Source organism: Macaca fascicularis, chromosome 5, assembly GCF_037993035.2.
Source record: "Macaca fascicularis isolate 582-1 chromosome 5, T2T-MFA8v1.1".
In the NCBI taxonomy this organism is placed as follows: domain Eukaryota; kingdom Metazoa; phylum Chordata; class Mammalia; order Primates; family Cercopithecidae; genus Macaca; species Macaca fascicularis.
Window position 1 is genome coordinate 105,250,101 of NC_088379.1, and position 23,180 is coordinate 105,273,280.

General features: G+C 37.3%; 1 protein-coding gene across 2 annotated transcripts in view; it reads left to right on the forward strand.

The window, feature by feature from the left end:
* MTTP (microsomal triglyceride transfer protein) overlaps positions 1–21,563 on the forward strand; it is a 58,856-nt gene extending 37,293 nt beyond the window's left edge. For both annotated transcript variants that reach the window (XM_074040962.1, XM_005555531.4), the window contains exons 11-18: positions 4,806–5,018; positions 5,991–6,202; positions 8,362–8,459; positions 8,551–8,672; positions 10,147–10,374; positions 16,224–16,348; positions 18,307–18,477; positions 20,246–21,563. In XM_074040962.1, the coding sequence (XP_073897063.1) occupies positions 4,806–5,018; positions 5,991–6,202; positions 8,362–8,459; positions 8,551–8,672; positions 10,147–10,374; positions 16,224–16,348; positions 18,307–18,477; positions 20,246–20,417 (1,341 nt within the window). In that variant the 3' untranslated portion in view covers positions 20,418–21,563. The remainder of the gene's footprint in view (positions 1–4,805; positions 5,019–5,990; positions 6,203–8,361; positions 8,460–8,550; positions 8,673–10,146; positions 10,375–16,223; positions 16,349–18,306; positions 18,478–20,245) is intronic.
* Positions 21,564–23,180: the final 1,617 nt, after the last annotated feature.

Below are 23,180 nucleotides of genomic sequence, written 5' to 3' on the forward strand. Positions count from 1 at the left end.
ACATACATTACAATTCACTCACTTATTATGTTTATTGCATATTTCCATTTCACTAGAATATAAGTTCCATGAAGAAATGGAACTCAGTTTTTTTCAACACCAATTGCTTACCAGTTCCTGGTACATGGATAATATTTAATAAAGACTTCCTAAAAAGTGAAAGTACGATAACCTCCCTACCCATATACTTTATTGAGTACCCACTATGTATTCAGTTTTAAATGGTGTGTATGATATACTTCTTGTTTTCAGATAAATATTAGACTCTAAGGCTATCTCCTAGAGCAGAACTTTGTCTATAGTAAGTGTGGTTTGCAGTTTTAAGTTTTGATAGTAGGAATTTAGTTACTTCTAATCACAGAGAACTTTATATTTTATTTTCAATTTCATTTGCCTAAAGCTTTTCTACTTGCCTGAGTGGACTATCAATTTTCACATCTTTCTTACTAAAAAGCAAAAAGCAAAAACACTTTTTAAGTATAACTAAATATGGAAAACCAAAATAGATTAATGTCTAACACAGCCCGTCTTTCTATAATGCAAATAAAGATGCTAAATATATAAAAACGTAAGTCTTTTTTCTGTCCACATTATACAGACAGTGTTCCATCAGCATTTTTTCTACCTCAGACAGCACTATATATCATTTTGCTTACTAAGTGCTTGCTATTAAAAATAGTAGGGAAAATGTTCTTGAAACCAAATAGTCCCAAAAGAGGCAAGCCAAAACTAGAATATACATTAAGTATCAAAAAGATCACTGAAAACCAGTAGTACTGAAAAAGCTTGAGTATGAACGTATTAAGTTCTGGCAGAAATTAAATTTATTATTTTTATATTAGGGAAGCATTACTTCTTATATTTTTCAATTTCCGTAATTATTTGAGTAGCCGATTTACTTCAGCTATTCGTGTATTAAATATCTTGGCTAAAGATAAAACCCACATATCGAAAGATCTGTTCAGCAGTATTTAATGAGCATCTACTCTGTGTAAGGCATGATGCTAATCCTCAAATATAAATATACGTAAAATATTCTACCATCCTCAAAGAACTCCTAGTCTGTTTATCAAATATAAACAAATAAATAATATTAAAATATAAACAAAGTACTCAGACAATACAGAAGATGCAGCAATGTTTTCTGTTTGAGTGTGCTAGAGAAGTTTCCACCAAAATAACAATTTTTAAACTTAGTCTAGAAGAGGTTTTTAAGTGAAGAGGTCAAAGTATGGAATGAAAGATGTTCTGGGAGACATACAACAATGTATGAAAAGGCCCAAAGTCAAAATGGGCCTGGTATTCTTGGGAAAGTGAGAAATTCTGTGGGGTTGGAACATAAAATATGTATGTTTCTGGGGGCAGATAAGTGAGAATGGAGACACAGGAAAGATGAGAATAGAGACGGAAGGTGAGCTGGATCTTCATTAATAACAAGCTAAGGAGTCTGGCCTTCATTCTACAGAAACAAGAGACCAGTGAAGTCTTTAGGCAGATGAATGACATACTCAGATTTTTTATTAAGACAGAAGCAAGATGTTGTGTGGACTGATTGTTTACTAGATTAGAGTTACTGAGATCTGACTGGAAGCATTTGCAATAACCTAGGCAAGAATTAGTAAAGGTCTGAATTAATGTAGGGGCAGGGGGCTGAGAGGAGATAGATTCAAGGGCCATTTTATTTAGTGACTGATAAGATGTGGGAAATGAGAAAGATATAAGAATCCAGGTGACTCTAAAGCTTTCAGTTGAGGATACCAGGTGTATGGTGATGCCAACCACTTAAGTAAGGTTTATACAGCCTGGTTTGGGGGGTGGGAGGAGAGTAGAGCTATTAGTTTGTTTTGGCCATGTTAAGTTTGAAATCCTTTGGGTCACCAGGTTCAGTTGTCCAACAGACAGGTGTCCATATTCACCTATGGCTCAGGAGAGAAGTTAGGGTCAGAAATAGAGAGAGGCTGAAACCTTGAAAGAGACTGGGGTTACCTAGGAAAGTCATGTAGCATAAGGAAACAGAGCAAACGATCAAATTTAAAGTTCTTCTGATAATGGACACCCTGGTTCTCATCACATCTTTAAAATTACCTTGAAGGTAGCTGCAGACCACCTACTATCATTGGCATTCAGTTTTGTTCATGTTTTTGCGCAAACTTTTTTTTTTCATCTTTGAGGATGATGAGATTTGGCTGTAGTGAATTTACTACCGAACAACTGTAGTAAAGGTTCAATTTTTCTTTTGAATTTTCTGCTGTGGAACACTCATTTATCTTTTGCCCAAATCAAAGATATATGAAAGGAAGGAAAGAAAATGATGTCTTGTATTAAATAAGCACAAATTTAAGGTAGCTACTGGGCACACTACAGGCATACTGTATAAAAGGTATCTGCCATCCTATGTAGTTCTATAGCCTTTCAGAACTTACTGGCATAAAAGCTACTGTCCTGTGACAGTCTGAATGGTGGCTAGACAAGTGCACAACCAGTACTATGCCACATGTTTCTTTTTTATGTTTGTCTTTTGCTTATGTTTTGACCTCCCTGCATCCTAATTGCTTATTTTCACTGAATTTGTACTTGAAAAAATTTAAACCTACGGAAACGTTGTAAGAACAGTACAATTCCATGAACACCCGGATATCTTTCATCTAGATTCATCAGTTGTTAACATATTCTTATCTTTGCTTTATCTCTTTCTGTTTTATTTTAGTTATATAATTTGACAGTAATTTGCAGACATCTGACATTTACCTCTGAATACTTTTACTTCTTATTACTTGAGTGCCATTGCAAATAGTATCTTACAATGAAAAAAAAAATACATGTATTTACCAAATTGTGAATTCCCACTGCTATCTCTAATTCTAATTCTAATTCAACACTATAGGGTTCTTTTTTCCCTCGTTTCATCATTATATTTTCCTTCTCCCACTGTGACAAATGTGGTTTTCGAGAACACCAATATATTGATTCATCTGCTCAATTCTAAAACATACACAATATTTTTTTGGAATTGCTACACCAGTATTACTACAGAAACAAACTAAGTAAAGTTCAAGACTTTATTATAGTTCTTTTTGTCCTTAGACTATATTCCATTGCATATGTACAAAGTTTTATGCTCAAAAGTTACTTGGATTAATTCTTTTTTATTCTCTTTTGTTTAGTCATATTAACAAGTTGATAGACATTTGGTTTCATTTGTTTCTGGTTAAATTGAATTTTGATAATTGTTCATCCTGTTGATTTAATTTTATTTTTTGAACATGTGAAATAGTAATGTGGTTCAAAAGACAAAACTGTGTTTTAAAAGTATTATCAAAGAGTTCTCATTCGCTTCCTGATGCTTTTCCCCCAATCTCACCTACTTCCTCTAGGTAAACAAAATCACTGATTAAAAAAAAAAAAAAAATTCTTTCTATGTTTCCTTTTGCAACAGTAAACAGATGTTCACACATTTACATACCTTTTTGCACAAAATATATCATTCTGCATATACTCTTTTTGTATCTTACATTTTTCACTTAATATATCATGAAAATATTCACTACATAGAGATCTTTTTCATTCCTTTTGACAACTGCCTAGTACTCCATTGTGTCTATGGACTATGTTTTATTTAACATCTCCTATGAATGGTCATGTGAGTGGCTTCCACTATTTTGCTATTACAAATAATACTGAAGTGACTAATCTCAGGCACAGATTTTTGCTACTGTTGAGATGTAGCTTTAGGGATAGAGTTGCTTGTCAAAAACCAGTTCTGTTTGTTTTTGTCACATTATCTTTCATAGGAATTGTACCGTTTTAGGCTTTCATCAGCAATTTATGAAAAGGCCTACTTCACCATAGTCTCACCTAAAAAATATGGTAGCAAACTTTTGAATTTTTCACCAATTTGGTAGTTGAGAAATGTCACTTCTCTGATTAAGTGTGATGTTTAGCATCTTCCCTTCTATTGGGAGCCTTTTGTTAACACTTCTCCACTCTTCCCCATATCATTCATTCTCCCCAACCCCGTGTGTGTGTGTGTGTGTGTGTGTGTGTGTGTGTGTGTGTGTGTGCTTGTAGCCTAATTTCAGAGGTTATGAATCCTGTGGATGAATTAGATCTTAAAACCCTTTATTTTTAAAAAAATTTTTTCAGCCTAGGCTCTGTCATCCAAAGAATCTTTATTTTAAACATGAAACTGAAGTCTCTAAAACATATGTAGTGGCAAATATAAGACCAGAACCCAGATGTCCCTATTTCTAATTTGCTTTCCCATCAAACTATTAACTTACACTCAATCCCCCTTTTTCTCATACTAGGACAAAAGGACTTCTCTCATTATAGAATGTATTTGAAAAGTACCTAGTAAAGTACCTACCACATAGGAGGTACTTAAGAAATATTTTTTAAACTATATTGCAGCACTAATTAAATTTGGAATTAAGTAAAAACAAGCACTTTTAAAACATTTAGAGCCAGACCTTATGGTTGAGCTCTAAGAGGTCTCACCCGAGTTTTTACTTAAGGAAAGGTGCATGGTGACACTAAGGCTCCATCTAATTGCTGCTTTAGCGATTGATAATACTCACTGCTTCTTAAGAATGTATATGTATTAAAAAAAAAAAAAAAAAAAAGCACAACACCTTTATCAGGCTTTACTTGTTTGCTTTTATTCCACTGTGTGCCTCAGTCAAGCAACCAATGCAAAACTTTGTAAAACTGTAGGTTGCTTTCTTCGACCCAAGAATAAAGCCAGTCTTGCCCAAGTCTTCTTCAATGTATGGTCATGCATATATCTAAGGTATATGATTTTTCAGGCAGTAGTGGAAGCTAAGAAGTTAATCCTGGGAGGACTTGAAAAAGCAGAGAAAAAAGAGGACACCAGGATGTATCTGCTGGCTTTGAAGAATGCCCTGCTTCCAGAAGGCATCCCAAGTCTTCTGAAGTATGCAGAAGCAGGAGAAGGGCCCATCAGCCACCTGGCTACCACTACTCTCCAGAGATATGATCTCCCTTTCATAACTGATGAGGTAAAATCTCTGAGAATATTTGTGACATTAACAGAAGAAAAAAAAAAAGCATGTCTGAACATGAGTTAAATGCAAATTCCTCTCAAGTCACTCTATATTTTCTCCAAATAGTCTTCTCTCCTGCTTAAAAATAACTCTAAAATTGCATTTGAGGCTACTCTAAATATCCTCACAGGGTAACATCCTATATCCTGAAGCGTAAATATTGAAGCATATTCTCTTATTTTAAGAAACAAATTCGTTTTTGAAATATATTTACTTTTATAAGTTTTAAGATGCTGTTACATTTTTCAATACTGAAATATCCTGGTTTAAATATAACTTTGTTTGTTACTACAACTACATGTTTCAGGAAGCCAACTAAATTAAACCTTTGTTAGGGCAGACAATGTCTACAAATCTCAAGATAAACCATCTGCCGAGAATGGTGTTTCCAGTTTGTAGCTAAGCACCTGCCCACCAGTTTTGTGTTGAAGTTGGTGGCTGCAAATCATGACGGTTAGGGGCACATGCTTTTGAGAAAGACAGACCTACATATAAACTCTGGCTCTGTCCTTCCCTGGTTGTTTGTTCTTGGGTGACTTATTTAACATCTATATATCTGAGGGCAAAGCCAGGATTTGAGGGAGTTAGTAAAAGGTAAGGGCAAATGGAATTAAATAAATATAGATGCTTAGTGTAGATCCTTACATATTGCATATCGTTAGGCAGTTCTAATAATCTATGAAGTTACTTGTTGCAATGGAATGCAATTATTTTGGCATTCTTAATGGCTTCAGCCTAGAAGTGATCCTCATAGATTCTGTCAATGGCCCATTAGCCAGAACTACTCACGTGGCCCCCACCAAATCACAAAGGAATCTGAGAAATGTAGTAACACATATATATTTTTATGAACACTCACTATTCCTGCTGAAATGTCCATTTAAAAAATATCTAGATGTGCACTGAGTTTGAATATCTCATGAACAGGTGAAAAAGACCTTGAACAGAATATACCACCAAAACCGTAAAGTTCACGAAAAGACTGTGCGCACTACTGCAGCTGCTATCATTTTAAATAACAATCCATCCTACATGGAAGTCAAGAACATCCTGCTGTCTATTGGGGAGCTTCCCCAAGAAATGAATAAATACATGCTCGCCATTGTTCAAGACATCCTACATTTTGAAATGCCTGCAAGGTATAATATATTGCACATGTCTCTCTGTGTAGTCAAGCTTATTTGTGTGTTCATGTGGTACCCATGTAGCTAGTAATAATGATGTGGCCATTATGTAGGGTTACGTTGCATAAAACCAAAGAGTGCCAGATTTCCCATAATAGGGCTATTTAGGGGACCAGATGAAACAACTTCAGTTTGGCACTATGAGTCCATGAGTGGGAACTCTGGGTATAATTTTTACTAGGGTTGTCTTGTTCAGTCTGGAAAGTGTATATTGCCAAATGTTTTAAAAGCTAACTGCATTTTCAACAGGATTTTTAAAATACGTACAACAAAACAATGTAAATTCTTACCAAATGGTTTTTTATTGTAACATTTCGAGTGTTAGGAATTTTTGAAACCCCATTTATCACAGATCAAATAAATTTCCCATTTAAGTTTAAAATCTTAGGCACTGCCTACATTTTAAGATGATTCAAAATTTAAAGAGTGCATTCAGTAGAGTTCATCACTCTATAACTCTTGCTGAATTAATTTCCTTCCAGTTCCCAAGTCACTCCTCCCAAATGCAAAGTGGCTCCGCCAAGGTGCCTCCTCCCTGGAATTAGAGGGTCAGAGAAGGAAGTTTCATTTTTTCTGAGTTACATGCAGAACACTACCCCCAGGAAAGATCAGATTTAAGCATTCACCACAGAGATTGGAAGGGTGGAAAATAAAGAGAAAAAAAATGAAAAAAGATGGCATTAAGAGTTTGAAAGAAAGAGAAACAAGGACTAAGACTGAAGGAAGACATAAGAAATGGATGTGAGTAGAGCAGAGATAAAAGCAGGATGTTCAGGAAAGAGGAAGAGAGCAGGTGAGAAAAGAAGCCAAGCCTCTCTGCAGCCATGTATTTCTAGTAGAATGCATTTAGCTTCTCCCTCCATTTCTTTGTTTGCTTTTATGCGACCCTGTGGAGGAGATCCTGGGTGTACTTGCTGCCTTTGTCTTGTGGCCCTAGCATTTCAGGGACCTGGAAAGAGGAGACAGTGGGGTAGAGAACAGACTAGAAATTGTGAGGAAAGTATCACCAACATTATGGGTCAGAGTCTCAGAACCAAAAACATTAGAGTGGGGAGGAACACTAAAGGCTCCCTTGCTTGGCATCTCTCCTCTGTAGGGCTGTAGTCTCCCAGCAGGTGGTATTCAGACTTTGCTTCCCTCTCCCGGTGACAGGAAGCTCACCATCTTTGAGGGAACTTGTGCCAGTGTTGGTCAGAGACTCAACATTATGTCTTTGTATAAGGTGAAATCTTCCTATTGGCTCTGGTTTTATCCCGGGAGCAAAGCAAAATACATCTAGTCATTCATCCACAAGAAGACCCTTTGAATATCTGAGAACAGCTGTCATGACCCTCCTCATCTTTGCTTCTCTAGGCTAAAATCTTATAACCTAGTGATATTGGAGGGGGAACTTCTCAGGATGCCATCGCTTCCCCTCAATTATTTTCTACCTCAGACCTAGGACCAGATTTCTATAGTTGATTATTTTGATGTTTTGCTGTGTTGTCGTAATGTTGCTATTACTGATATGATTAATGTTATGTAATCAGAAATGAACATCTTAACACCAATTACTTAGACAACAAGATGGAGGCATGGGGTAAGGATTAAGACTTGCTCCAGAGGAGACAGTCGTTTCTATATGGGTATTACTGAGCTGTTTCTGTAATTGGAAACTTCACAGATATAGAAGAAATACTGGAAATGTACTGTTATATGTCATTAGTGAAAGAGACTATTAGAGAATGAAGAAAAACATTTAAAGAAATATTGTGCAACCTCTCCAGTTTGGCACAATTTTCCTTTAAGTGTACGCACTATTTAACAATAAAGCCATGACGAATTTTGCCATGCCTGAAATGTGTCTACTAGTCAACTTAAGCCACCTCAAAGCTGGACACCCTTGCCTTGCTGTCATTTTGATACCAAACTAAATTTCAAATATCTGAGTAATGAAGGGGCTAGCCCTAATCCTGATGCTACCACGCCAGCTGGCACCGCCCCGGCTCTTGGAAAGGCATGAGGAAAATTTGGCTTCCTCTTTTTTCCACTGAGGATTTCTTTTTTCCAAATTTGACTTGGGAAACAGTCATTACAATGAATGTGCAGCCTTTTTCCCCCCTCATATGTTGCAGCAAAATTGTCCGTCGAGTTCTGAAGGAAATGGTTGCTCACAATTATGACCGTTTCTCCAGGAGTGGATCTTCTTCGGCCTACACTGGCTACATAGAACGTATGTACACCAAAAAGAGGTTCTCCTTCTGTACCCCACAACTTAGCATTGCTGGAACTGCTATTAAATTACAGTTATTGTGTGTCATCAGGTAGTCCCCATTCGGCGTCTACTTACAGCCTAGACATTCTTTACTCGGGTTCTGGCATTCTAAGGAGAAGTAACCTGAACATCTTTCAGTACATTGGGAAGGCTGGTCTTCATGGTAGCCAGGTAACTCACTTCTCATGGATTTTGCTTAATAAAGTATGCAAGAAATCAGGCTGAGGTAAAATAAAACATATATACTGTGGGTAATGCTGTAGAATGTATAAGTTAATGGTGGCCTCTGTCTTATTTTGCCCAAGATTCCCTTATCTGTAAGAGGCTGTATGGTTTATAGTCACTCAGAGAACGTTTCAAATATGAACTTGAAACCTAAGTAATTTGATCCATTGAACTTGCCAAATGTCCATTTGTCTTTTCAAAGGTGCACATATTCAAAAAACTGAAATTGTACCAATATTTCTCACATAAACATTTAAAAATAATATTTTATTTTTATTCACAGATATATTTCTTAGCCCACTCTCACCCCCAAGTATTTAATTCTAGAATATATTTTCCTTTTCTGGGTGTTTTTATGAAGAGATTGATTCCCCATAATAAAACCTTTCATAATAGAATATGACGCTCTAAAGGGTCAATCTATATTTCTCCAACACTGCTAGGAGAGAAAAGAATAAAATGTAGGCATTCAACAGTTGGCTGACTTCCATCCCTTTAGTGTTAACCAAATTGAGGTGATGGTCTGTAAAGACTTCCTAATAATGACATGTACTTTCTTTTTAGTTTTTATGTACATCAAATTATAACCTCATAAATACAGCCATTTAAGTTTTTTAAATAATCCAATGCTATAAAAACTTGAGTTTTTATCAATCTTATATTACTATACCTTTTGGTAGTACTGTAGTCAGAATACTATGCCCTTCTGTCCTGAGGAATCACCATCTGTTTTCTGATATGTACTTTGAAATGCAAAACACTCAGGAGTTAAAGGGCTGGGTATGGAGGACAGAAAATATGTAGGATTCCTATTTTTGGTGGAAATAAGGGTGTTAGTCCCCTCATGGTGTTTATCGACTTTTTTTTTTTTTTTTTTTTTTTTGGCTAGGGAGAAAAGTTTGACATGGAATGGGGTGAGTCATGGTTTAGAGAATACCATGTCCTCACATAGCAGCAGCCTTAGAATGACTCTGCCAACACCTTTCCATCTCCTTTTAGATGCTCTGCAAGATAGCTGATGAATGGTATATGACAGTCCTGGAAAGACTAAGAGTTTCTAGGATGACATCATAAAATGGAAAGCTCATGGTCTTCATAGTCAGACAGAAGGGGTATGGGTCCTGCCTCTGACATATATTAGCTGAGTAAACTTGAGATTTTTTTTTTTTTTTTGCCTCATCTACAAAATGGGTAATATCATATGTACCTCAAGGAGTGGTTGTGAGGATTAAATAAAAAACTAACCCACCTTATATTCAGGCATAGAGGTTTTTGTCTGTTTTATTTTCTGTTTTTAGCTGTTGCAAATATTTAAGTTTTTGGCCCCTTGAGAAGTTCTAGCTGCAGCTCAGAAGCTTCACCATTATTTACAGAGCAGGCAGGGAGCTTGCATCATGAACATTATATTGATTTTCTGCAGGTAGTTATTGAAGCCCAAGGACTGGAAGCCTTAATCGCAGCCACCCCTGACGAGGGGGAGGAGAACCTTGACTCCTATGCTGGCATGTCAGCCATCCTCTTTGATGTTCAGCTCAGACCTGTCACCTTTTTCAATGGATACAGTGATTTGATGTCCAAAATGCTGTCAGCATCTGGCGACCCTATCAGTGTGGTGAAAGGACTTATTCTGCTAATAGATCATTCTCAGGTAATTCATTCAGTCTGTGAGTATTATTGAGTCCCTAAAATATACCAGGCATGTTTTAAATATGCTTGGTTCTTGGAGGATACAAGACAAAATTGTGCCCATCTTGGAGCTCATATTCCAAGCACTTGGCCCTTGGTATTGTTGCCCTTTCTCCTTTACTATAGATATGTTATAATTTCATTTATTAGATGATTAATAAGTGCCTTTAATTTGAGGCAAAGAGAAAATGTTGATGCTAACAGAAACAAGAAAGGTTAGGACACAAGAGAATAGAGCTACCATTGTCTTCTCACTTGGCTTTCTCAGGCATGAGGGCTTAGGTGATATTTATCCTGAAGGCAGAGGCTGAACTATGTGGCCTTATAAGTCACTGATGACATTTGTAATGACAGTGATGATGAAGATGCGTACAGTGCATCATTTTGACCCTGCCAAATTAGTAGAGGCACAAGCAACCACGGCCATGAGCCACACGCAAGAAATCATGAAGGCTCTTTGCCCACAAGTCTCATGTATATAAAATCTTAGAAAATTGTGTTCGTTCTTAGAGTATAGGAGTACTTTCATTCTCTTGAGTCACATTCTTCAAACTGGTTTTCAATTTTTGTGGCCCAAACTCTTAAGCTACTGTACCAAAAAATGACAATACAATCTTTGGTGCAGTAAGATTTAAGTGGCCAAGATACTGTGGTATGGAGATGGTCTGCCTAATTAGATTTTCTGAAAAACAGAAGAGGGTTAATCTGAATAGCCTTTGAGTTTGAATGTTTGGTGCTTAAAATTTTTCTTTAATAGTTTGGTTTATTTCCTGCTTCATTAAGCATAGCAACATAAACAATGAAATATTTGCTAAATAAGATCTTATAGGGAATCAAAGTGATCACTGTGTACTCTGAGTCATACTTATATTGAGAATATATAAGGAGATTGAAATAATAATTTACAGATGATTGGATTGACTTGTAAAGTTTGCTTTATTGTTTTAATACATTAATGGATAATAGCCTACATTTGAATTTTGCCTCCATTACCTTCTTGCTATGTGCTCTTGGGCAGTTACTTAATAGCCTTAAGACACAGTTTCATACTAGTAAAGTGAGGCACCTGGAGCAGGTGGTCTGAAGATTTCATCAGCTTTGTTGTTTGCCAGATAATTTGAGGATTCTGATTTGTTATATTCTGGTTGAGAAATCATAGATTTTAAGGGCTGGGAGACATCTTAGATATTAGATTGTATTAAAACTCCTCCAAAACCTCATTACTTGGGATTAAACAGTGTTAATTTTCTATCTTTCTTGTTCCTCGTATCAGCTCAGGATAGCTGTATAGAACAAAAACAAAAAGCAATTTAGAGTGGCTTAACTAAATAGTTTGACTTTTATAGTGTAACAAATATTTGGAAGTAGGTGGTCCAGGGTTAATATGGAAAACTTAAGGTATCATCCGAATTCAAGCTGCCTTCCTTCAGCTCAGCCATTCTTACTTGTAACTTTTGACCTCATGCTTGTCACCTTGTGATTATCAGATGACTGTTCCACTTCCAGAACCACTTCCTCATTCCAAGACGGAAGAAGGGAAGGATAAGAGGAGGTCACAGAGTCTGACTCTTTTTCAAGAATTGTTTGGAATCCCTGTCTAGGTTTTGGACCAAAACGGTGTTACATGGCTACCTCTAGCTGAGAGGGAAGCTTGTGAACATAGTTTTTCAATGGGTATCTGAACAAAATTGTTTCTGTCAATACAAATGTAGAAAGGACAAACAACAGTGCCTCTTGTATCCCTTAATCCTCAAGTCACACATAAAAAAAAAAACAGTTCTCAAATTATATCAGAATTTTACATTGCACAATTCCAGTTTATTGAAAGAATCATCTAAAGGCAGCACAAGTACTGAAAAAGTAGTCCACGTTTTAAGACACAGAGGACAGCTCAGCACCTGCTGTATGTGCTTAGCCATCCATAAACAATGCCTGAGAATTTGAATTGGGGTGTAAAACCACGAGGAGTAATCTAGACCTGGGTCAGCAAACTTGTTCTGTAAAGGGTAGAAGGTAAATATTTTAGGCTTTGCAGGCCACATGGTCTCTGTTGCAGCCACTCAGTTTTGTTACTGTAGAGTGAAGACAGCCATCAGCAATACATTAACAAGTGAGTATGGCTGTGTTCCAGTAAAATTTTATGTACAAAAATAGCCAGTGGACCAGACTTGCCTGCTGGTTGTAGTTTGCCAATCCCTGATCTAGATTATGTTGTACAGTTTTTCTATTCACTAAGCTAGGGCAGCTAAGGCAAGGCATATTCTATGAGAAAGATTGTCCCCTAGCTATTAAACATAGCCCAGTGTCTGTGTGTCAGGTTGGAGTATTTGGCAGATCTGAGGTTATTATACAAATTAAGCTGTCTGAGGCCCCCTGGCTCTGCAGAGCACTCCAGTAATGCCATCCTAGCTTCAGAGGCACATACCACTCTAGGTCAAGTGCTGACACTGAAGGAAATGTTGGCAGTGGGTAGCCCATCACAGCCACTAGGGCAGATGGAATTACTGTGTGCTTGCTCACACTTTCTCTCTTCAGCTAATTGGATTACTCTTCAGAGAAAGATGTCTGATAAAGTCAGTTTAATAAGGGGGATCCTCTTTAGCCGGTAAAGAACATATTTCCCTAAATGGAAGCAATGGGATGAGTTGTCAAAATGTCAGCATCTGAGCTATAAGAAACACTTACGGGACCAAGAGAATCAAAGCGGTCACATTAGCTACAAATACAAAGTTCTAATATCTTTTTCCTCTAGTTCATAGGAAAGAATCTAAATAGATATGCACTCTGGGCCAAATAAGGATATAAACCTATGCGCTCTCTCTCTCTCTCTCTCTCTCTCTCTCTGTCTTTTTTAAAATATTTCTTAGAACAGGCTTTCTTGTACACCAGAAGACAAAAGAGAGTTATGAGCTTGTGATAGCTATGAATATTAGTAGAAAAGTCTTCACACAGGCCAGGTGCAGTGGCTCACACCTGTAATCCCAGCACTTTGGGTGGCCAAGGCAGGTGGATTCCTTGAACTCAGAAGTTTGAGACCAGGCTGGGCAACATGGTGAAACCCTAGATCTACAAAAAATAAAATTAAAAAAAATTAGCTGGGCATAGAGGGGTATGCCTGTGGTCCCAGCTACTCAGGAGGCTGAAGTAGGGGTGAGCTGAGGCTGGTGTGGCCCATGATCACACCACTACACTCCAGCCTATGTGATAGAACAAGACCCCATCTCAAAGAAAGAAAGAAATGTCTTCACCCTACAGACAGCTGAATCGTTTATTCTGGCTTGATGTGTAGCCGCTGAGACTGATTTTTCCTTTCAATCTTAAGATATAATGCCTACCATGGAAGATTGGTATGAGGATTAAATGAGACATCAAAGCTTTATAGAGCTTTGGGCACACAGTAGGTACTCAAAACCTGTTAGTTCCACTTACTTTATACTGCTTAAAAATTAGCACCATGTGGCTTAGTCCCTTTCAAAAAGGAAAAAGTACTTTGTTTTTCTACAGGAGTCAGTGGTTTATCTTTATAAGAGGGTTCAAGAAAATTCCTCTTTGCACATACACACTCTTCTATTGACCCTTTGTGTAAAGAAGTGGACTTTTCCTAGAAATCCAAGGCACTCCTCATAACCCACCTTGCAATGGAAATGCTCTCACCCCACAAAAGGTGCATTGTCTAACAGCCATGAAATGGCCTTTTCGATGGCACTTGGTGTATTTTACCTTCCGTTTAATATATGGTTGGTGGGAAGGCCAAGGTCCACATCACAGGCCTCTGCTGGACTGGGTGGATGACCGAGATTATAATTTTCAAATTAGGAAGAGAGAAAAAGATGCAAAGAAAGGAATACTTCTGAGGCGAGGCACACCATAGCTTTCATTTGGGAACAATCATGTTTGCATACACATACAGAACTCTCATGTTTTGGTCCTGTAGTTCACAGGCATAGGTGAAAATGTGGACATGACTATTGTGGTTTCCTCAGGATAGTTTGCATCCATCACATTAGTTATAATGCCGGAGACAACCCCTTCATCCCATTCAGCCATATTTTGTTCTATACCAAATGTCTCTTTAAGTATCCTTAGGGCTGTCTCCTAATGTGTCCTGAGCATGGCACTGAGAATCTCATACTTCCATCAAAGAGTGTCCTTCAGACTGAAAATAGCTTCATGCCACAACCGTACTTTTTTAGTACACCTGGTTGTAAACCAAGTCCTTTGCCTGGGATTTCCTGTCACCTTTTTTTGGAAAGTGGAGAGAACTCAAGGAGATCAACACAATCCTTTCTAGAAAGTAAAATCATGGCAGTTATAGTTGGCAAATGCATGACTTGTTTGGTCTGAGTAGGGCAGTTACATAAAGAAGTTAGTCATCCTGCCAGTTGCCAGGAATTTAAGATCTTTGGAGGAATATCAAAATTAAGAATACTGAGTCTTTTTCTCAAAATCATTATCACTTTCAACACTGTCCCCAGGCAATCTGATTCCAATCCAGCTAAAAAGTTTTGTGCCAACATCACCTCAACTAACATACATTAAAAAAAAAAAAATGCAAGACTTAAAGGCTAAATGCAGGCAAACATCACAAAACAATGGGTTTCAGACAACCACAAAATTGCTCAGGATGGACCATGTTTGTAAATAATTACTGTCCCTCTGAAAAATGCTACTGAGTTCTTGTTGAACTTGACCATTAACTCAATGTCATTTCAAATGTCAAACAGCAGCATATTAAGGCTTAGTTAAATTGCTTTGCCTTCTTTTTCTAGTTGGATGTAAGCAGTTCCTGGAACTTGTATACAGTTGGCCTCTCTGTAACCGCTGGTTCCTCATCAAATTCAACCAACCCCAGATCAAAAATATTTGGAAAAAAAAAAAAAAAAAAACCCGAACAATAAAATAAGCAAAACGACAGTAAATATTAATACGATTTTAAAAATACAGCATAACAGCAACATAGCATTTACATTGTATTAGTTATTATAAGTAATCTAGAGAAGATTTAAAGTGTGTGGGAGAATGGGTGTAGGTTACATGCAAATATTATGCCTTTTTATATAAGGGACTTGAGCATCCTTGGATTTTATTATACTCAGTCTAGGCAAAGGTAGCCCTGTAACAAGTTCCTCTTGGAAACTAACGGACAAACACACTCCACAGGGAGTTTTAAAACTTGTCTGTTACTTTCTAGCAGGATGCAGTTGACTGTATTTGACACAGCACATAACTAGAGAAGTGCTGAGGGACCTCGAGAGATCACCTGATCCAAACCTCCTCCCCTTACTTCCCTGGACAAAAAGCCACAGCTAGATTTTTGATGGAGATGACGTCATTTTCCTTAGTTCAAAAGTTTCCAAATTTAGGTGGATCAGAATCATACAAGGACTTGTTAAAACATAGACTGCTAAACCCCATCCTCAGATTTTCTAATTTAATAAGTATGAAGGGGAGCTGATAATCTGTACTTCAAACCAGTTCCCAGGCAATGCTAATGCTGTTCCTCACAGAAACACACTTTGAGAACAATTGTTCCTTTCAAAGTGTAGCAATGATTGAAGGAAAACATCCTTCTTAATTGGCACTTCATTACTCTGGTGTTTTAATTTACTAATTAATTCAGCAAATCAACAGAGTCTACTTCTGGTGATCAGGATTAGGACAGCATGTTTCCAAGCCTAGAGAAAGACTCCAACATCAACGCAATTCAAATGGAATTATCTACAGCAGGAGGTCAAATGTGCCATTGGAAAGGGGGTTAACTAAATTGTAATTATTATTTTTATAACTATTATTGTTTTTTTTTTCTTCTAGGAACTTCAGTTACAATCTGGACTAAAAGCCAATATAGAGGTCCAGGGTGGTCTAGCTATTGATATTTCAGGTGCAATGGAGTTTAGCTTGTGGTATCGTGAGTCTAAAACCCGAGTGAAAAATAGGTCAGTGTTTATGCATTATACATTTATGAATTACATATAATACTATATGCAGAGAACTTCAGAAATATGTTTTGGGAATTAACCTTCTGACTTTTCAAAATCTATGCTTTCTATTTGTAATCATAAAATGATGAGTTGGAACTGATCACAGGAAGTTATTCTGTCCATAGCTTCTTATGTGCAGGTCAGAACCTAACACTACTCAGCCAAGAATTTTCCTGCTTTTAAAGACATACATAGACAGGATGCCCTGTGAATCAGATGGTTCATCTTCTTTTGGTGTTTCACCAAAAGAAGAAATTTTACTTTAAGGCAAACTTTCCTCTTTTGTTGTCTTCAATGGGGAAAAATAAAGAAGATAATTTCATCTGTGCAGAAACTAAGTATTAAACGTTAGGAGTCCTTAAGTCTTTTCATCAGCATTCCTTTTTCTAAATAAAATACTCTAAGCTCCTTTAATTTTTCTAATCTACCTGTGAGATTTAATGAAAGTGTTTTACTTTGAACATGAAACAATGTCTTTGAACTAGTGTGAAGATGAAAATTATTAGTATTCTATTTGTTACAGAATTTTTAAAAAGGAAATAGAAATGCAACTTATTTTTACTTTTTTAATATTTAAAAACACACTCGGGCAAAAGTGAGATACGTGATAAAATCAAATTTTTGATTCATTTTGAACTACAGATGAAGGAACTGAGAGCGATCAAACAGTAGCACATTTAATGTGAAGTGTGACCCACAGTGTTACTAAAAGGAACCACAGAATGAAAAATGACACTGGTCATCAAAGGGTTCAGCAATATAACTTAGGGCTTCCCACATAATCAGTCATCTTTCACCTCTTTCCAAAGTACTTTCTAGACAGAAGTTTTTCCAAATGAAATGGAATTGAATTCTTTGCAAAGAGAAATCAACAACAGCAACAACAACAAAAAGTAATTTGGATTTTTTTCTAAAGTACACAGTATCCTTAAGAATCTACCATTAGCCATAGTGTAACCAATCTGTCTTCCATTTCCACTTGTTCATTTTAAAAAATATATTTTAAGCCTTTGCTGAATATAGGACATCAGAAGGTACTCTAAGTGATTCAGGGATTAAAACAACCTGTGACCTACTTTTACACTGATCATAACAGCAGCAGGGGTTTTAATTTGCACAGCAAAAATTAATACCCCTGTCAAAAAATATGGGCATAGAACTCTGATTTAATTGTGAAAATAATTTATCGCAGTTTGATTTAAAGTCCACAATTCAATTAAAGTAGAGGTAAAACTTCTGTTGAAATTATTTATCCTTTTCATTGTTATCCAAGGCACACTCCCAGCCAGTGCAATCTGTTTATCCAGTTCTTAAAGGACCCACCATATTCATTCCTCCTGGGACCTACTCACTGTACATGCCCCACTGTAAGAATGATTTTTTGTAACACAATATTTTTTTTCAAATATCTTGGCAACCAAGGGCTTACACCTCTAGAGATTCTTTGGTGAAGGTAATTAAATGGGATTAAAAAGCTGCCTAGAAGCCAACAGAGAGATAGTTAACAAAAACTATAAATATCAATTGTCTTCTTGGTAAGTTTAGACTCCCTTTTAATATAACTTGAGTATTTCTGACCTCCTAAGAGGACTGGGTTCCAAGAATGTTTTCATTTTGGTCTTTGTTATGCCAATACAAAACAATGTAATATCTTATAGGCACTCCCCACACCTGCAACTGAAGGCAGGGGAGAGCTCAGGGGAAGGGCAAATCTTCCCTGCCCAATATCTGAGACTCACCAGGCCCTGGTTACTAGCAGAACTCTGAGCACATCCAGGTCACTTCTGAATCCCTTAAGTGTCTTCTTCCAGTCACTGGCATCATAAGTTCAGATCCTGTAAAATTATAGCTGTTAGTCCAATTCCATTAAATATAATATGAACAGGTTTTTTCTTTTTTTCTCAAATATTTAGGGTGACTGTGGTAATAACCACTGACATCACAGTGGACTCCTCTTTTGTGAAAGCTGGCCTGGAAACCAGTACAGAAACAGAAGCAGGCCTGGAGTTCATCTCCACAGTGCAGTTTTCTCAGTACCCATTCTTAGTTTGCATGCAGATGGACAAGGATGAAGCTCCATTCAGGTAAGATGCAGCATTCAGGTAATGTTCCAGGACCATCACCAGTGCACCAGGAACTTGCATTCAGTCTAGAACATTCAGTTTCAGAATTAAAAGGAAACAGTAGAAACCCAGTGAAAGATGAATTTTCTTTAAATAAGTAGAAGAATAATTGATAAGGCCAAAAAAAGTCAATTTCTGGGGTACCAAAAAAATCTAATGACTAGTTCATTTGATTCTGGAGATAGTATCATATTCTAATCTAGAAACAATTTATCAAGGAAAGAAAGGCCTATGATTTACCATAGGAGTTGCCACATAGTTTCATAAAAAAAATCAGATACACATTTACTTTCTGGTATCTTCACAATAAACTGCTGGACAGAAGATTTCAAATAAAACACCTGGCAATCCATTTACTGTCTTTAAGGGCAAAAATGAATTTGCAGTTATTAAGTATTCCATATAACAGCAATTTGACCCTGTTTAAGTTTTGGCTCAAGTTTCAGAGTTTGGGATTCTGAATTTTCTTAAATATTGCTTTTGGTAGATTTGTTAGTGTTTTAAAATACAAAGATACAATTTCCATTTAACTTTATGCTGTGTCATTTGAATTTTGTAACCATTATTTGTACCAGTACTATCACATAGAGCTAGAATGCTTTGGGTCTAGGTAGCACTGACCCTTTCATAGTAGTTGACCTACACTAACCATAAGGATCATTTGTAGACTTAAAACAGCAAGCCACATCTTACATCATCTCCTTTGATAAGTAGGCCAAAATTGAGCACCTTCATTATTTTACTGACATTTCATGATTCATATTAAAAAATGCATCAATTATATAAATGTAAACATGAATAGGCTGTATTTTCACCGAATAAAAGATTGTGCATTATAGTTAAACTATTAAGCTGTCACTAACTTACATTAACTTACATCTAGAATAAACCTCCACAAATGCATTTAAAAAAGCCAACCTTCTAATGGTTGAAATGCAGTGACCACCAACCCACCCACATGGTTAATTGGTTTGGTTCTACATTTCCCTTGGGCCAGAGCTCTTGGAATGTTTCTCTGTCCGCATTCTCTGCTTAAATCCAGCGGGGCTTGCCTGTTACTCAAAAGGAGAGTGCTCCCAAGGTGGGGCTTCTGGAATGAAGGGTGAGACACAGCACAGCATGCAAAGCGTAACAGCATCACCAAAAAGCTGAAAGGAATTTAGTCTTTCATTCTAGAAAACTGTATGGCAGGACTCCCATATCCCAGGCATTTGAAGTGTTTCTGTTGGTATAAAAAGAAATGAGGCCGGGCGCGGTGGCTCACGCCTGTAATCCCGGCACTTTGGGAGGCCGAGACAGGCGGATCACGAGGTCAGGAGATCCAGACCATCCTGGCTAACACGGTGAAACCCGGTCTCTACTAAAAATACCAAAAAAAAAGAAAAAATTACCTGGGCATGGTGGCGGGCGCCTGTAGTCCCAGCTACTCGGGAGGCTGAGGCAGGAGAATGGCGTGAACCCGAGAGGCGGAGCTTGCAATGAGCCGAGATCGCGCCACTGCACTCCAGCCTGGGCGACAGAGTGAGACTCTGTCTCAAAAAAAAAAAAAAAAAAAAGAGAGAGAGAGAGAAGAAAATCACCCATTCATGGAGTAGCCTTTGACACTCATATCCTTTCTCAAATTACTTTGGAACAGAAACTTCAAGTATACATTCAGTAACTTGGCTGGAGAGGTGTAGGGTGACTTAACTGTGTGTGTAATTCTGTTATTGTTGCTGTTGTTGTACAGGCAATTCGAGAAAAAGTACGAAAGGCTGTCCACAGGCAGAGGTTATGTCTCTCAGAAAAGAAAAGAAAGCGTGTTAGCAGGATGTGAATTCCCGCTCCATCAAGAGAACTCCGAGATGTGCAAAGTGGTGTTTGCCCCTCAGCCGGATAGTACTTCCAGCGGATGGTTTTGAAACTGAGGTGTGATATTTTACTTGAATTTGTCTCCCCGAAAGGGACACGATGTGACATGACTAAGTACTTGCTCTCTGAGAGCACAGCGTTTACATATTTACCTGTATTTAAGATTTTTGTAAAAAGCTACAAAAAACTGCAGTTTGATCAAATTTGGGTATATGCAGTATGCTACCCACAGTGTCATTTTGAATCATCATGTGACACTTTCAACAACATTCTTAGTTTTCTTGTACGTCTCTCAAATCCCATTTGGTACAGTGAGAACAGTTATTCTCTAAGAGGAAACTAGTGTTTGTTAAAAACAAAAACAAAAACAAAACCACACAAGGAGAACCTAATTTTGTTTCAACAATTTTTGTTCAATGTTATGAAGCCCTTGATAAGACTTCCTTAAGCATGTCAGGAAAACCAAGCATGTTCCCTAATCAGAAACAAAAAAAAAAAAAGTTTTTTTTTTTTCTTTTTTTTTTCTCTTTTTTGGAGTTGGGGGCTCGGGGAGAAGCGACAAGACTTTTAAAAGACTTTTATTCACCAACTTCAAGAATTAATATTTATGTGTCTGTTATTGTTAGTTTTATTAAGCCTTAAGGTAGAAGGCACATAGAAATAATATCTCATCTTTCTGCTGACCATGTAGTAAGGTTGCTCCAAAGGCATTCAGATCTCTACCTCCAGTCCTGCAAAAATATTGGACTTAGGACAGAGGAATCAGAAAAATTAATTTCAGAAACTCCCTTTGATTTTTATTTTGCTGTGTCTTTTTGAGACTGTATTGTGGTACACTGTCGTCTAAGGGACATCCTCATATATTAATCGTTTTATCTCAACTTTTTGGGGGTGAGAGCTCTAGTTCACTTAACCGTAATCTGCACAATAGCTAGGATGACTAAGAGAACATTGCTTCAAGAAATGGATTTCCAAAATATGAAATCAAGAAAACAATGTCTTTATTTGCATGAATTAAAAGAGCCATGTTGAACATTCGCAAATATTTATTAATAAACAGATGTGGTGATAAACCCAAAACAAATGACAGGTGCTTATTTTCCACTAAACACACACACGTGAAATGAAAGTTTAGCTAGCCCACTATTTGTTGTAAATTGAAAACGAAGTGTGATAAAATAAATATATAGAAATAATATTGAATTCCTTTTGTCTTTCATTACTTCCAACACCATATTTCTCATTCCTGCCACTTTCTGAGCCTAGACACATACACAGCTAAGCCTCTGCAGCAATATAGGTCAGGCCAGGTTCTCTAGATGGGAGACCAGACCCATTTGAAAAATGGGCCAATGAAAATATCAGCAGTCAAAACCTCTTAAGGACCTGTGAGCTTGAAAACATGCCATAACCCCAATTTTCATAAAGCTCTGGACCGACCCCTTTACTCTCATGTTACTATAAAGGAAGAAAGGAATCAGAAACTAAGGTGGTGGGTGGAACATGGTAGGTGGTAGCATCAGCCTTGGGGAAACCACTCTGTAAAGATGCTGACATCGCAGGGAAAGTGAGTTGGTCTAGGGTACTAAGCTGAATATGCTGTGGACTCAGGCGCTTCAGCCCTGTGAGGTTTAACAAAACACAGCCAGCTCTGCGAAATGTAATCATTTATCTAACAGTGACGACTGTGGTGCCCTGAATGTTAGTGTTTGGCCATTTCCCAACTGTTTACTGGGCTGCTGAGCCAAGTATCTGCCCACCCAGTGGAGAATGGACAATCCCGAGCAACTGTAACATGCTCCAAAGAAACAAGAAAGCAGCAGCATAGGACAAACAGTAACTCCTTTGTAGATAAACAAGATAGAAGATGAAGAGGGGTAGAGTGACAGTCCACATTTGAAAATAAGATAGTATCGGAGCCAGAAAAATAACTTTAAACCTCATTGGCAGTCCTCTAGTTCTGACTACTTCTCCATTACAAATGTCAGCGTACAGACACATTTGTCTTCTGAAAAGACACCTATTTGGGAATTGTATAGCCCCCAATGCGAATCTCCAGGCCTCTGTCCAGTCAGGTCTTTCCTGCAAGCCTTAAAGTTAGCCTGGCTTCTTTTCTTCTGTGAAGTGTTGCTGTCATTCCCTGGCTCATGTTGTAGTCCTGCCTGTGATAAGTCGCTCCCTGCTTCTCTGAACTGACCACCTTCAAGTAAGTGTTAAAGCTAACACTTCCTGAGTGCCTATTATATGCAAGGTATTTTAAAGCATTTTCCATATATTAATTTAATCTTCACAAAAGCTATATTTAACAGGTAGCATTATTTCCACATTATAGATCAGCACTAAGAGAAATATAATATGAGTCACATAAGTAATTTGGAATTTCTAGTAGCCACTTTAAAAATGTAAACCAAAATAGGTGAAATAAACTGTAATAATATATTTTATTTAACCCAAAATATCCAAAGTATTATCGTATCAATATGTAAGTAATATAAAAATTATTAATGGGAAGCTTTACTTTTTGGGGGAAGATTAGATCTTCAAAATGTGGTATATATCTTGTATACAAAGCACATCTCAATTTGGATGAGACACATTTCAAGTGTTCAGTGGATGCATGTGGCTAGAAGCTGCTGTGTTGAATAGTACAATATTGGGCACACAAGACATTTAATTTGCCCCACAGAAGACACTTTCTGACTTAGAAAGTGAAAGAACCAGGACTCAAATATAAGTAGTTTCACCTCAGAACCTGCTCTCTGAACCCACTATAGGATGTTTCCCACATGCTTTCGGTTTTAAAGATTTGCTGC